Below are 15,198 nucleotides of genomic sequence, written 5' to 3'. Positions count from 1 at the left end.
GCACCAATGACAATTCAAAGAAAGGTGCACCCAGAAATTTCTTTGTTTTCCCCCCCTTTTAAGGAAGAGGAGGCGAGGACAGAGCGTGCACAGACAGTCCTCTCCTCCTTGGCATAAGTACTCGCTTTGCCGTCTTTTTCCCGGTGAGTTCCGGGGCTTCAGAGGAGGGAGACAAGGAAGGACCAAGATTTTTTTTTAATTGATGGGGAAACTGAGGCATAAGCAAGCAAAGGAGGAGAGGCCCAGTTTTCCTGGGCTCCTGAAAGAAAGGAGACAGGGACTGAGATTCCTTCTCTCCTCGTGGGGTCATGATGGGCTTTGCTTCCAAGCATCATTAGAGTAGGGATGAAGAGAAGAGGGCTCTAGTTGCAGCTTTGTCATCAGCAATCCTGGGATCGTGGGCAAATAATTTCAGCTGCCCCGGGTCTCTGTTTCCACATTTGTACAAGGGAAACTACACTTATTTTCTCTGCCTCACAACACTACAAGGCTCTAGGGAGAGAATGCCTGCAACGGTGATCATTTACCTGTTCATTCATTTCTCCTGTTCGCCCCATTCCTCGCCTCCTTCCCAAATCCGCTTTAGAATCCTCCACCTTCACAAAGCACCCCCCCCATGGGCCCCTGCTGCATGTTTCCTGCCTCCTCATCCGTCCTCAGCTCTTAGGTGCCTGCTTTACACTGACTTGTGAGTACACCACCCCATCATGTGATTTGAGCCTTGTTTGTAGATGTTCCTTATCTTTCCATCCGGCCCTGAGGGAAGGGGCTCAAGTTTCCCTGGCAGACCAGGCACACCCCCAGACTTGGAGCCCCACAGGGGTGGAACGAGCCCCCTCTTCCCTCTGCAGCACCCCGCCTCCTGTGGGCTGTGTCTGCACCACGAGCCACTAGCCATCAGTCTGTCCGTGAGAACCACAGCAAGGAGTGGGCCGACAGGACCACGTGCTTAATCAGAACCAGCTTTGTGCTCACATGGCTGCCCAGGGGATAAAAATAATAGTAATAAAAGTTTAAGAGCAGCATGTATTTTCTGTCTATTTTAATCATTTTGTGATGAAACTGAACTCCATTTCTAGATCTGGGCCCCAGGGCTGGAGTCCTTTGCTGGTCTGCTGGTGCCCCCAAAGAAGCAGGAGGGAGGAAGGTGGTGGTGTGAGGAGGTGGGGGGGGCCTCAACATAGAGAGGAAAACGTGTCCTTATATGGACAATGCCTCACCCCTTCCACTCCTGGGCTAACTCTGGGCTCAGCCTTCCAATGCAGCATTTCTTCTTCTGTCTCTCCCGAGAGAGGTCATTCCCAGAGCTGCAACCCTAGGCAGGGGGAGTGAGGTCTTGGGAGGCTTCTGGGAGGGGGGTCTGAGCTTCCAGGAGCCCCAGGAGGGAGCAGGGCAGAGGGGCTGGCCTCTCTCTCTCTCTCTCTGCCCAGGAGCAAGCAGCATGCTGGCAAAATCAGGAGGGAGAGAGCTCTCTGGTCAGGATGAGTGCCTTCCTGGCTCTGCAGGCCGGTGACTGTGAGTCCTTGGGCAAGTTCCTGACCTTCTTCACCAGGAAAAAGGGAAAAACAACACCCCAACAGAGGAGTGAATGAGATGTGGAGTAAGAGCTGGCATTTATTGGGTACTCAGGCCGTGCCTGGCACGATGCTAAGTGCTTTACACCCGTGTTTCAGGTTGAACCACACCATTCGCCAATATTCAAGTGTTTTTCACCTACTAAGATAGCAATTTTACTTAGTTCAACCTAATACATTTTAGCTGCCTGAGACAATATAAAGAACAAATGGGAGTGGGAGCAGACCGAGGCCAACAAAAGAAGTGGGGGTCGGCTCAGCCACAGTCAGAAGGGCTCCCTGGCCATGGAGGCAGTGGACCACAGTGGTTATAGGAGCCAAGGTGTGGGTTTAAATCCCCACCCAGCTACTTATTAGCTGCATACACCTCAAATTAGGCTCTAAACTCCCTTCTTACAGTTGCAAATCGCCCCAAGTTGCCAAATCCAATGGCTAATGCCCAGGCTCATCTTATTCTACCTGGCAGAGCCTTTTGACACATTGATCTCCATCATTCCTTTCTTATTGAAATGATCACCCTTTGGCCTCTGGGACACCCCTCTCTGCTTGATTTCTTCCTGTCTCACCATGGCCAGTCCTTCTCCGTCTCCTTCGCAGACCTCTGTCCTGCCTTACTGGTCAGTGTTGGACTCTCTCCTTCCCTCCTCCATCCACATCCACCCCTGGGGACCTCATCTACTCCCAGGGCATTCAGTGGCCTCATGAAGATGGCTCCTCACGTCCTGCCTCTAACCCCGACCTCCCTCCTCACCTTAAACTTCACAACACCTTAAACTTCACACGCACGAGAGTCTTGACTGTCCCCCACCCCTACCCATTCTGATCTTAGTAGGTGGTACCACCATTGACCTGTGCTCCCTCACGAAAACTAAGGGTCACCTTTGACTTCCCTTTCTCTCTGTCTATTTCCAATTCATCAGCAGATCTTATCAGCTGTACTGTCAAAACATTATAAATCTGGTCATTTCCCACCTCTTCCATAGTCTAAGCTGCCATCATCTCATGCCTGGGCTATCGTGGCAACCTCGAATCTTCTCTCCCTCTTACCCCTCCTGGGTCTGGTCACCACCTGAGTGATCCTTTACAACGGCCAGGGCTGTCCCACTGCACTTATAATAAAATCCAGCGTCCTGGTCACAGCCTACATGGCCTTGCAGATCTGGTCCTCCTCTGTCTAATTTCCTACCACTCTGCCCCTGGCCCGGGGCTCGGACACCCTGGCCTCCTTACCTCTCCTTCTGGGAGTGTCTCCCGTACAGTCTCAGCTCAGGGTTTTGCTCCTGTTCCTCACCTCTGCCATGCTACTGCTGGGACTCCTTCCCAAATGCCTTCAGGCTTCTGTTCAAATGCCTCTTCCTCAGAGAGGCCTCACCCTCTCCAACAATATAGCACGCTCCCCCATCACCCTGCTTTGCTTTCTTCACAGCATGTGTTGTTGCCTGAGATCGTATGACATATCTGTTCATCCGTTTTTTTGTCTCTCCCTCACTCGAATGTAAAGGCTCTGAGAACAGGAACTTGTTTCGTTCACTGCTTTTAACCCCAGCCCCAGCAGCAGAGCGGGCGCTGACATACGGGTTGACAGAAGGCCCATGGGAACGCCACCCCCTACCAAACGCACACACCAGCCTCCATGGTTACAAAGCCCCTGATCTCACTGGTAGCTGAGGCCCGACGGATGCCCTTGGCAAGGTGGCTGGGAAGGGTGGCCTGATCTGCCCGGTCTTGGGATTTGGGCCTACAAAGGGCTTTGCTTCCTCACTTCTCACCTGGGTCTGAATGAGAGGGAGTGGGCCACTCAGGCAAGAGGTGCAGAAGGACACTTCCCAGCAAGAAGGGCTGTTGGTAAGGAAGACCTGGATCTCTTGGACAGTGGGCACTGCCATGTTATTCACTAGACAGGGAGGCCGTGCGGGTGGTGGAAAGGTGCAGTCTTTGGAACCAGACACACCTGGGTTGGAGTCCTGCCAGGGTAACTCATGCCAGGAAGTCATGTGACTCCCTGTGCAGGGTGGCTCGAAGGGCCTGGGCTTTGGGATCAGAGACACCCAGGGGAACGGCATCTCCTGCTTACCGTCTGAGTGACTGGGGAAGGCTGCTGACCCTCGCTGAGCCTGGGTTTTCCCGCTGAGAAAGATACCCTGCCCAACTGCTGCATAAACTAAAAATGCACAAGAGCTTCTGGCCACGGCAGGCCATGGCAGGTCTTGAAGGTCAGCTTTTTCTCCTCCTGGGTGAGTTTTCTGACAAGTCCTTACCGACCCCAGGCTTCAGCTGCCTTCTGTGGTACAAGCTGACATGTCTGCTGCTAACCTGAAGGAATGGCGGTATGACCATAATCAAGAAAGTGCACAGAGCACCCTTTTTCTTATGGAAACAACCCAAAAGGCAGGATTAAAAGAGCCAGATGTGCTGCATTATAAAGGCTACCTCCCTCTGTCTTTTCTATAAGAGGGAAAAAGTAGTGTGGCTAATACGGAACAGCCAATGAGCCAAAGTCATTTTCGTGAGGTCTTGAAATACATCATTCTATTAGCCACAGATATATAGTCTAAACGGTGTCCAGCACAGGCTACGTGAGTGATAGTGAGTGACTGTCGGGGGCAAGGCCAGCCTGACATCAGCATTAGCTGTGGTCCCCACCCCGAGAGGAGAAGGACCTCGCAGCCCCTTAGGAGGGAAGCAAGACTGGTCTTATCAAGAGGTTTAGCAGGGCAGCTGCAGATGGAGAGCAATGGAAGACCCTGCCCAAAAACTAGGCTTCAAAGTTCAGTCAAGGTTACTTCTTAGGGCAAGTGGTTCTTCACTGTATTTTAATTCATGACTTCTTTTAAGAATTTGTTTAAAAACCGTGGACCCTTTCTTCAGAAAAATGCTCTAATCCACAAACACATAAAAGTTTGCCTATAATGTCAAAGGGTGCATGGGCCCATGGGGACCTCTAAGCCAGGTACTATCGCCTAAGGGTGCGGGGAGAGCTGAGAGGATCGGGGACAGAGCAGGACTTGAAGCCGATTTAGCTGAGAGGAGCACAAGGGGAAAGATGCTGAAAGGGGGCGGGGGAGCAGCTCAGGAGCCTGTAGTCCTTTCCTGTTTGCCCAGAGGTGGCTCTTGATGGAAAGATAAAGCTAAATGTGGCAGGAAGGACAAGAACATAGCTCCAGGTGTGGCAACAGGGAAAAGAGTGGGTGTGGAGGGGGGCTGCCCTTCCCTTTTTCTCTTTGAAAAAATACAAAAAAAACCCCAATTAACCCAGAGTCGGCCCTGTTATCTCAGCTGGTCTCCCTCTCATCCCCTTCCTAGCACTTCTCCTAAGACCCACATCCCAGTCTGTAGTCTGAGGCCAAACCCTGCAGAGGCCCCTCTGAAGGAACCATAGATGCATTACGATGGCCAAGATTAGAAGGAGACAAACTTAGGGGCAAAGAAAGCCCTTTAAGTTGCAGAATGAATTCCCCAAACCTTAAAAAAAAAAAAAGAATCCCCAAATGTATTCTCTAGGGAAAAAGGAAATTTTTAAAAATGAGCCATTTGCTCTTTCTGGAAAAGGTGCTGACACTTTGCAGATAAGGAGAATGAATTGCCGTCCTGCCTTCAGCTAGCCATGTAAATAGGACCCGAAGAAGCTAGGGATTCCAAAAGCAGATAACCTCATTAACAGGCGGGGCTTCCTTCTGGAACCAGCATGGGTCCCAAGTGTGGCGCTGTTAGAAATAGGTTTCTGGGGTCAAGTTCCCAGAAACACTGTTTTTTAAATTGCAGTACCTGTCTAGAAAGAAGCAGAACTCTGACCTGGGTGGGTGACAAGAGTAATCAGAAGCAGCAGCCCCTAGCCTCAAAACGTGTTTCAAGCCCCCTTCTGAACTGACCATACACTTTGACCCATGGAATCTGCTCCCTTAGACTCAAGAGCCCCTGTGACAAACACATTCACAGAACTCCAGGGAGACACCCACAATATTCTATAGTTTCAGGTTTACTGTTGGCTACTGACAATTTAATTTGTGTTGCCATTATGTGTTTTTAAAAAAGACTTTGGTTTTTAAGACTCTCTTTTCTTTTCTCCCACTCATTATGTATCACGGATCTCGGCTTTTATGATCAGGAAATCACATTACAAAATCCAGAATGGAGACAATGATTCCACTTCTTGTGGAATGGGGGTGAAACAGGTTAGGGGTTTAGAAGTCAAGTGATTACATTCAAAGTCAGAGGAACAACAAAGCTGGTCTTCAAGATGCCTTATTTGGACACTAGCTTTTAATGTGTCACTGATAGTTACTAACCAGGCATTTCAAGGGCAAGAAACTGTTTTCCCCAAACCGCCTTTTCAGACAGTTCCAGGCAAGTAACGAAATACCAAGAAAGGGCACTGGATTGAAAGTCCCAAGGTGGGACTCTGGCCCTGGCTCGGCCCTCAATAGAGCAGGGAACCTCATGAGGGAAGCTTTCCCTCTCTGAACAGCCTGGGTGTCCCGTCCCGTCAAGTGAGGGTGGTGGCCTAAACCATCTACTTCCAAGCCTCTAATTCTAACCCTACACAGAGGAGGAAAGGAGAGTCACAAACACACTACCTGCATTTCTTTAGGACAAATCCCCACTCCATACAGCTTGGACTCGCCCCTTCCTCACAAGCAACTCCACTCAGATCTGGTAAGCCTCTCCGTCCCCACGCGTCTCTTCCTCTCCCTCTGCTGTATTATGATTACTTTTCTCTAACTGCAGAGGCAGGCCTGTCCCCATTACCCGAAGCCTCAGCCCCTACTCACCTCCTGGAGGAAATGTCCCCACTCGGACCTCACTCTCTCCCCTCTTCCTCACGGGTCTGTCCTGCTGGCACTGACACGTGCTCGCTGTGGCTTGTAAAATACTATGTAGTCATTTTCCTGTGGGTGTGTCTTCTCTCCTCCTGCCCTGTCTCACCCTTCCCTGAATGGCATGTGAGGGTCAGGACTGGGGAGGGGGGTGAGCAGCCCTCTTCCCAGCCGGGGGCAGGGCTGTGAGGCCACAGGGGACCACCAAGTGGAGCTCCTACTTTCCTTCCGGTCTCATTGTTCTGCAAAAGATGGTTTGTCACCCACAAAGTGAACGCCTCAGGTTGGGATGGCAGCCTCGGCTGCAGCCCTGCTCAGGTACGGTGGGAAGGGGGCGCTGAGAAGCGGGGATTCTACGTGTGGCAGGGGTGGGTGGGCACGACCTACCGTCCACGGTGACTTGGCAGGAACACTCAGCCTGGCCGGCGCTGTTCTTGGCTACGCACTTGTATAAGCCTCTGTCCTCGGGCAGTGCCTTCTCAATGGACACGGAGCACAGTGAGCCTGGGCAGGAAGAGGAACACGTGTTGAGTGGACCAGGTCTGAGCCCAACACCTGCCGGGCACTTGGAGCATCAGAGCGAGTGTTATTCACACGCCCAGAAATCAGAGGCCCTGTGGGAACCAACCTGCTCACCCCACCAAAGCCAAGGCACTTTTTGCTGATAACCCAGATCCAGGATAACTGATCCCTAAATATACCCAACCGCCCCCCCACCACCACCCCAGCAAGTTCTCTCCTGGGGATATGATAGAAAGGTAAGAAGAAGAGAGAGAAACAGCCTCTGCCTTTGGAGAGCATCAGCACAACAGACGGGGCAGATGGACCCAGGCCCTCACACTGGATGTCACCAAGAGAGACAAGCAGTGGTCAGGCTCGGGTCCACAGACTGTGGGAGGGACAGTGGCAGGTGAGGACACTCTGCCCTGCTTACAGCAATGCTTCTGGGAATGCATCCTAGAAAAGGGCATTTTGAACAAAGAGGTGAGGGGGGGAGGGCGGGAGCCCCTGTCCAGCAGGGACACTGGCCTGTGGGCAGATCTGTTGGGAGGAGACAGTGACCAGCCTGGGACCCTGGAGCTGGCTTTTCAGGAATGGTATCTGAGCTGAGAATCATGGCCGATGAGGGGCCCTGGGCTGGGAGAGGGGCTCTGTGGGGCTGCCTCTCTCAGTGCAGGGTCCTTTGGTCCCCTGAGAGAGGGATGGCCTTCTTTTCCACGGGGCTACCCTTGCCCCAGCACACTTCTTCTGGCCTGGTTGGGGGAAGGAGGGGTCAGGCTGGGCATGAACAGAAGTCTGGTCCTCACCCATCCTAGCTCTCTCATCCCAGGGCTGGCTACTTCCCTGGGGGACACGTTTGGGGAGTTTCCCTTAGGGTGTGGGGAGACACCAGCTGAGGACTGGGTTTGCTGGGCCAGGCAGGAGGGCAGCAGTACCCTCGTTCCTGCCATCAGACACACACACAAGCCAGCAGCACGGCGTCCTGCCCAAAGCTGCCCTGTCGTCAGGGCAGCCATCATCATAAGAGGAGGAGGATACAGCCAGAGCCACGTGCATCCTGCCGCCTGGAGCCACTGGCCCCGGCCACCTCCCTTTCCGCCACACTGCCCGGCACAAGTCACTGGCTCTGAGCGGGCAGAGCTGTGTGCATCCCAGGTGTGTATGCGAAGCAGCATGGTCTTTGATCTCAAAAGTCCCCGCACCCCCATTAGATAGATGCACAGACTTGACCAACAAATACCAGGATATTCAGAGAGAGGAAGGGTGACGTCAGTTCTTCCCAGAGAACCTCACTGAGGCTGGAGGAGAAAGCAGAGACAGAATAGTTCTCTTTACTTCCTGGCACATGGGTAAGGTCTTCAACAGGGAAACCTCAGTCCTGTCGACCCCTTGGGGCAGGATGGCTGATCTGCGCCCCTCCGTCCTACACTCTCGCTGAGACCCCACCTCTCAGAAGGACCTCACTATGCTCTCCCACCACCGGGGTCGGCGATGCCTCAGGATCTCTTCCCATTGTGGCTAGGAGACGGAATCTGCAGACACTGCAGCAGAAAGGATTTAGGTTTTGGATTTTTAGGAACTCTGTTGTGAGAGCAAAAACTATGAAGCACAGGAATCAGGGAATGAGGGTTACTATCGTCTAGAGAGAGGAATTTCCATTCATCCGGGAGGGCAGGGGCATGCGAAGATGACCTCTGGCCCCCAAACTTGAGGCTTAGAAGAAACGGACCCCATCTTGCCATTTTCCCCCAGTCTGAGGCTAAGGCTCGGGGAGCAGATATCCTACTGCCAACAGACATCCTGGTCGGATCCTTGATTGTCTCTCAGCTTCAGTCCCCCAGCTGCCTTCAGCCTTAAACCCAAATGGGACAAAACAGTAGTGAGACCCCCAGGAGAGGTGGAGCATGTAGACCACAGCCCTCGCCCTTCACGGGGGGGAAAGCATCAGAAAGGCAGTTTTTCCAAGCCGCTCAGAGCCTGGACCCCTGGCCATGTGCGTGGGCTGGGGGAGGGCCCCCGGCAGGCTTGGAGGCTGGGCTGGCCCAGATGGAAGCATCTGGTATTTCCTGTGGGACAGCTTATTCCTGACCTCCAGAAGAAAAACTGTTTCCCAGAGTTTTTTTTGAGAAGCCTCAGCCTGGTGGGGAATTTTGAGAGGAAGGTTAGGGGGATGGGAACCAGGGATCCCATGAAGGGCTCAGCTAGACCGGTCCCTGGGAGAGCCCCTCAAGGCCACAGAGTCTGAAGACCACCCCACCGTCTTGTGCTGTCTCTGAGTGTGTGGGGAGAGGAGGCATGGGGTGTACGAGGTAGAGGGAGTGGTCCCAAGCCCTAGAGGCTCTGCTCCGAGGCTGCCCTCAGTCAGCAGTGTCTCCTGACCTGGTCCCCCGGCATGCCGGGACAGTACAACTCAGCTCCAGGTCACCTCCTCAGGGATGGTGCCTTCCTTGCCATCTCTAAGCACCCCTGGCCATAGGTGGACCTCTTCTGTGCCCTGTGTTCACCTTTATCAGAGCTTGTCTCCCAAGGCCATTACTGAAACACAGCCTCTCTCCCACGCTAGATCATGGAGGGCAGTGACTGTGACTATTATGAATGTTTTTCCTGAGCCTGGAATGCAGTCAGTTTAAAAACAAAAAATAGCCGTTCTGAGAATGTCCACGGCATATTTCTGGAGCAGGTGATCTGGTAGGATCTATGCAACAGAAAGTCATGAACACTTAATCAAACATAACCTACCATTGAAAAAGACAGTATAGTTTCTAAAAGGAAAAAAAAATGCCTAACTCAGAATTCTTCAAGTGGATTATGCATACAATGAAAAGGGCTAGAATACTGCCTCACACATAGTAGGTGCTGTATAAATCCTTGTGTTTTTGTAGGATGGACTTACACAGGTTTTGAAAAAGCCTTTGCAAAAGATCCCACACTGAAGGCGATTAAAAATGAATCATCGGTTGACAGCAGCAACAAAAATGAACCCTCATTCATAGATGGGGAGAAATGTTTGCCAGGGACAGAAGCCTGGCCCGGGGACAGGAAACAAGGCATAAAGATGAAAGCACTTCTCAGGAGCAGTGCAGAGCTCACTGGCCAGCCATGGGCCTCCCAGTCCTGGGCCAAGGCCTGAGCAGCGCTGCTGCAGGTCCAGAAAGGGCCTGGTGAGGCCACTCTGCAGGCCTGGAGGGCAGGCCCAGCTGCTGTAAGTGAGCGCCATCTGCCCTGCCGTTCTGGGGGACGCAAGAAGAGCAAGGACACCTCCACGGGTCCCTCTAAGAATGAACAGTCAACTCAACTGACTGCCATCACACCTCTCCTGCTCTCCTTGGTGCTAGACAGAGTGGACATAATCATGTTTTGGGGGGCCTGTGGGCTATGAGCCCTATCCAAGTACAGGGTTCAGAGAAGCACCCCTGAAACCTATCAACAGTGCCCACCAGCAGTAGATCACAGACACACACATTGATGGGGGAAGAGCACAAGAGTCTGTCATGGCCAAAGGCCCCAGGGACAACAGTCTGGGAAGGAGTCCTGGAGGAAGCGAATCTTGATCTTAGATGAGGTAACAGAAGGGGGCTCAGTGCAGTGGAGCAAGAAGGGTTCCGAGTCAGGGAGGCGGGGGTGGAGAGGATGCTCAGTAGGGTGTGAAGGATGGGGAAACCCACTTAGCAACCCCCCTTCTCCCTACAAACCCCTCAAAACACCAGCTTCCTTCCTTATTTCCACTGGTGCCATCACTGTGACCCAGTCACCCACACATGGACACTCAGTGCTCCTCCACCCCTTCCTCTCCTTTACCCCAGCCGCCCACCCTTCCAAGCCAGGCAACAGGTTCTGTTAATTCTGCCTTTGCTTCTTGCACTGGTTATCTCCTGTCTGTGGCCATGGCTACCTTGTTCGTCCAGGCCTCACCACCTTTCTCCCCACCCTCTTCGGTAAGCTCCTTCCTTGTCTTTGGGACCAGAATCAATGAAAACCCGTAAACCCCGGCTTTGTGTCTATTGCTCTCCATTCCCAACTCTTACATGGCTCCCTACTGCCTTTAGAATTGAGTTCCTTAGCATGATAGGGGATGCAATGGGGCTGCGCCTCCCTCTCGAGCCCAGATGATGCTGGGAGTGGGCCTGCCTTGGCTGCTGCCTGTGTTCCTGCTTGGGAAGCCCACACCCTCCCTCTCCTGCTGCGAGCCCTGCCTGCCTTCACACTTCAGATCAAGGCCCTGCTCTTTCACCACCAGCCTCTCCCTGCGGCCCAGCACTCAGCTCCCTCTCCTCTCACTCCCAGCAGCTCATCATCGGCACTTGGCTGGAAGAGGTTTATCACTGTGCGTGTGTGTCCTCTCTTTCCAGATCTATCGAGAGCAGATTTACTCATACCTCTCAGAGGCCCCACTCCCTGCAGCGGAGCCTCCTGAAGTGGTCACTGACAAGGCTTTACCGCAGGTTTTCTCCTGGGTCTGTGTTTGACCCGGGCTCTTGTAGATTTGGACAGGGAAGCACTAGAGAAGGGACAGTGGACAGAGCGTGGCTGCTGCTTTGAGACCAGGCCTTCTCCCTACCAGGCCCGTTTCAAGGTCAGCTTCCTCTACTGCAGTGAAAATACCAGAAACTCACAAGCCCAGAGGGCACCGCCAGTCTTCCAGCCTCCTGACAACTGTTGACAGTGTTGTGGAATAAACAGCCATTAGCCTTTTCCCTTGATAGGCAACGCTCTCGGGGAGCTGATCAGGGAAGGACCAGGATGCGGACACGCTAACGAGAATTAACTAAGAGGTGATGGAGCACAGCGGTCTAGGCGTTGGAACTCAACTGCCTGCCTTCCAATCCCAGCTCTGTTACTAACTAGCTGTGCAGCCTTGGGCAAAGTGCTTAACTTCTCTGTGAGACGGGCAGTGTAGTGGTTGTGAGGTCACCACAGGGTAACCTGGGAAATTGTCCTGGTCGAGGTCTCGGGTCAGTTTTACCCGAAACTTTCCAACAGGAGGGGCCCACAGAGGTGGCAGGGAAGGCTTGGCATCCACTCCCCTGGACATCTCATCCCACCATGGTGACCCCCCCATACCTTCCTGTGTGTGGAAAGGCCGAACTAGCAGAGGCAGGGGGATGGATGAGATGACTTCTGGAGGCCCCTACCAAGCTGAGGATTTTCATGTGGAAAAGCTATGGTGTCAACACATTAGCAGAGAAGACACCCTTTTTTTCTTCTCCTGGCCAATTTCCCCTTTACTCCTTTAGCAGTTAGATTCAAAACGCTCAACTGTTCCAGATTTGCTGTCTGAGCTGCAGAATGAAGACAGAAACTCCATCGTGAGCTGAGAGGGATAATGCTATTTTCAAATGCTTCATTAGGGTTTTTAAGAAGAAGGAAGAAAGCCAGATGAGGGGTGAAGGAGGGGTGGAGAGGGGTGCACTCAGAGGACGGGAAGGAAGGCAGCACAGAGGGGGGGAGTGCTTCTGTCTCAGCTGATCTGGATTTGACAGGACCTGTCTGCTAGGGCCTCTGCCCTGACTGCCCTCCACCCCTCAAGGTTAAAATGCCACGTCCCCGGGAGCTTGTGCTCTGCCCTGTCCAGAGCTACCAGCATCAGCCTCGAGTCAGGCCAGACTCTATCCTAGGGCCGGCCACCAGAGTGGGGCGTGGGAAGCCTGCTGTCCTTGGAGCTCCCATCCAGGACTGGGATTTACGGAAACATTTCAAACCAAATGAGGGGTCAGAGAAAATAGCCCTCTCGTCCCCATCTCTCCTCTAGGTTAAATTGGCACATCTGAGAACTCCAAACCCTGAAAGGCCTCAGATGGCAGGATTTAGGGCCCCCCCTCTTCTCTCCACAACCCAAGAATGTGAAATACCAGCAAACAAAAGTCTCATCCAAATTAGGAAGCGAGTGGCTCTGTCTGCCTGTGAGTGTGTGCCGTAGGGGCTGCTTGGGGATTTGCTTCCCCCTCGGGTCCCTTCAAACACACAACGTTATCAAGACTTAAGCTGTTGACCCCAAATCACATCCCGTCACTGCACACCCTGACCTGAACCTAAAATACTGCTTCAAAGGCAGTTCCCAGCCCCAAGCCCCTGGTCAGCCCTAGCCCCAGTGCCCCCATTGCCAAGCCTATGATCGGAGCCTTCTCTGGGCCGAAGCCGGGCATTAGCCCAGGCCTGCTCTGAGGAGCCACGCCTAGGGGTGCCATGACGGGGCTCTGCCAGACAGATGCCGAGATCCGGGAACGTGCCTGGGGGAGCAGGCACCCACCCCTGTCCCCCAGCCATGGAGTGTGGCGGGCACCAATCCTGTGAGTGAGGGGCACAGAGAGTGGCCTTTCCCACCCAGGCTCTGGGCTACTAACACCATCAACAAGCCAGGGCTCCAGGAGCTGACAGTGGCTGGGGCAGAGCTACCCTTCCTCCCGGCCCCAACCGTGTTACCTTCTTGGGAGAGGACAATGAACTTGGTAGCCTTGAGCATCTTCCCATTCAGTGTCCAGGTGATGGTGGCCGGGGGGTCAGAGGACACCTGGCACTGGAGCAGCAGTTTCTCGCCCTCCACCACACGGAGATGGCGTAGCTTCTCCTTGAAGGCTGGGGCTGTCCCTTGGCTCTCAGGTCTTTTTTCATTATCTGTGGCCCCTGCATGGCCCCTCTTGCAGTTCACATCATTCTTAACCTCCTTCTTAAGTTCTTCGTTCCCAGCTGGTTTGGGGCCCTCGGACAACTTAGCATTGCCCAAGGGTTTGGGGGTCTCAGCTGACTTGACATTACCCAAGGGTTTGGGGGTCTCAGTCGGCTTGGCATTACCCAAGGGTTTGGGGGTCTCGGCCGGCTTGGCATTACCCACGGGTTTGGGGGTCTCGGCCGGCTTGGCATTGCCCACGGTTTTCAGAAATCCTGAAGGTTGGGCATTGCCTGCAGGCTTGGGACCTTCTGCTGCCTTGGCGTTCAAGGCTTCAGAGTTGTTACTGCCATTCTCTGCAGGTAATTTTTTCTTACTACCCAACACGGAGCGAAAATCTGGGGTGGCAGGTTTTGGAGGTGGCACCTTCTCAGGCACAGGGGTCTTGGGAGTCCCCTTCTTGGCCAGGACAGAGCGGAAGTCCACCTGCTGGGGGCTATGCACCTTCCTCTCTTCCTCCGACACAGTCTTCGGCTTCACCTGCCGCTGCAGGTTGGCGCGGAAATCCATCTGCTCGGCTGGGGTCTCCTTCAGGTCCTCTTCAGACAAGGTCTTGGTACTCACCTTCTTGCCCAGGAGGTCGCGGAAGTCCAGCTGCCCCACCTCCTGCTGGCGGATGGCCTCCTCCGTGTGCTGCCGCGTCTCCACGCGCCTCGTGAGCACCCCGCGCACGCCCTCGCCGTCTCCCTCGTCGGGCCCGCCCTGCCCTCCTGCTGGCCAGCCGGGCCTCAGGCTCCCGTAGCTGCCACCTCCACCACCATCAGCGCCAGCTCCCCGGCTGCAGAGGCCCTCACCGCTGGCAGGCTCCCTCCCCCTGCGACCAGTGAAGGGAAAAAGGAAAGTAGCAGGAGGGAAAGGGGCTGGGTAAGAAAGAGACGTCAGGGGAGAGCAAATCCCCAGGGAGGGAGGGAGGGCGGAGGGGAGGGGGGCTGGCCAGGCCGTGTTTATAGAAGGGAACTTTGGTGAGAGGCGCTTGCTTGCTTAGTTGGTTTGTTACATCGGTAATGACTTCAGTAGCCTTATAAGGGTGTATGCCAAAAAAAAAAAAAAAAAAAAAAAAATTTTCACCCCCCCCTCCCCTCCCCTGCTCTCCCTCCCTCATTCCCCTTCCAATCTCTCCCACTTGGCTCGGGCAGCCTCTACTGGAGGATACAAACAATCTGGGGCTGCTGGGCTGGGCCTGCTGGGACCAGGAGGAAGGTGGGTGGGTGGTGGCACGGGGTCTGGCTGGCCAGCCCCTGGGTGGTACTCACCGCAGGACAGCTCTGGCAGGGCTGCTCTGTAGCATCAGTGATACCTGGCAACTGCATTCACCAACCCGGTTCCTGAAGAATTCAAGGGATCAGTACAGATCAAGAGGCTTTCTGGGCCAAGGACCTGCCCAGCCTAGGGCTGTGAGGAGGGCAGGGCAGGCAGGAACCTGGCCACAGGCTGGCTGGCTGACCCCAGGGAAGACAGGACCCTGGGCTAAGCTGTGACCCTAACACACCCACACCAGACCTAGATTTAGGGCAGGGCCCTCCCCCACTTTATTTTTCCAGCTCTTGTTTAAAAAGGAAAAAAAGGGGCTTCCCTGGTGGCGCAGTGGTTGAGAGTCCGCCTGCCGATGCAGGGGACACGGGTTCGTGCCCCGGTCCGGGAGGAT

The 15,198-nt window shown here is 53.9% G+C and overlaps 1 protein-coding gene across 1 annotated transcript in view; it reads right to left on the bottom strand.

Moving 5' to 3' along the window:
- Positions 1-15,198, bottom strand: part of MYLK (myosin light chain kinase) — a 184,635-nt gene that overhangs the window by 66,651 nt on the left and 102,786 nt on the right. Inside the window, exons 14-16 of the mRNA XM_028492960.2 lie at positions 14,807-14,878; positions 13,310-14,367; positions 6,776-6,892 (exon numbers count right to left, since the gene is read on the bottom strand). Coding sequence (XP_028348761.1) covers positions 6,776-6,892; positions 13,310-14,367; positions 14,807-14,878 — 1,247 coding nt within the window. The remainder of the gene's footprint in view (positions 1-6,775; positions 6,893-13,309; positions 14,368-14,806; positions 14,879-15,198) is intronic.

This window comes from Physeter macrocephalus, chromosome 1 (assembly GCF_002837175.3).
Source record: "Physeter macrocephalus isolate SW-GA chromosome 1, ASM283717v5, whole genome shotgun sequence".
NCBI classification, from domain to species: domain Eukaryota; kingdom Metazoa; phylum Chordata; class Mammalia; order Artiodactyla; family Physeteridae; genus Physeter; species Physeter macrocephalus.
Note: the sequence above shows the minus strand (reverse complement) of the source record. Positions and strands in the feature narration are given on the sequence as shown.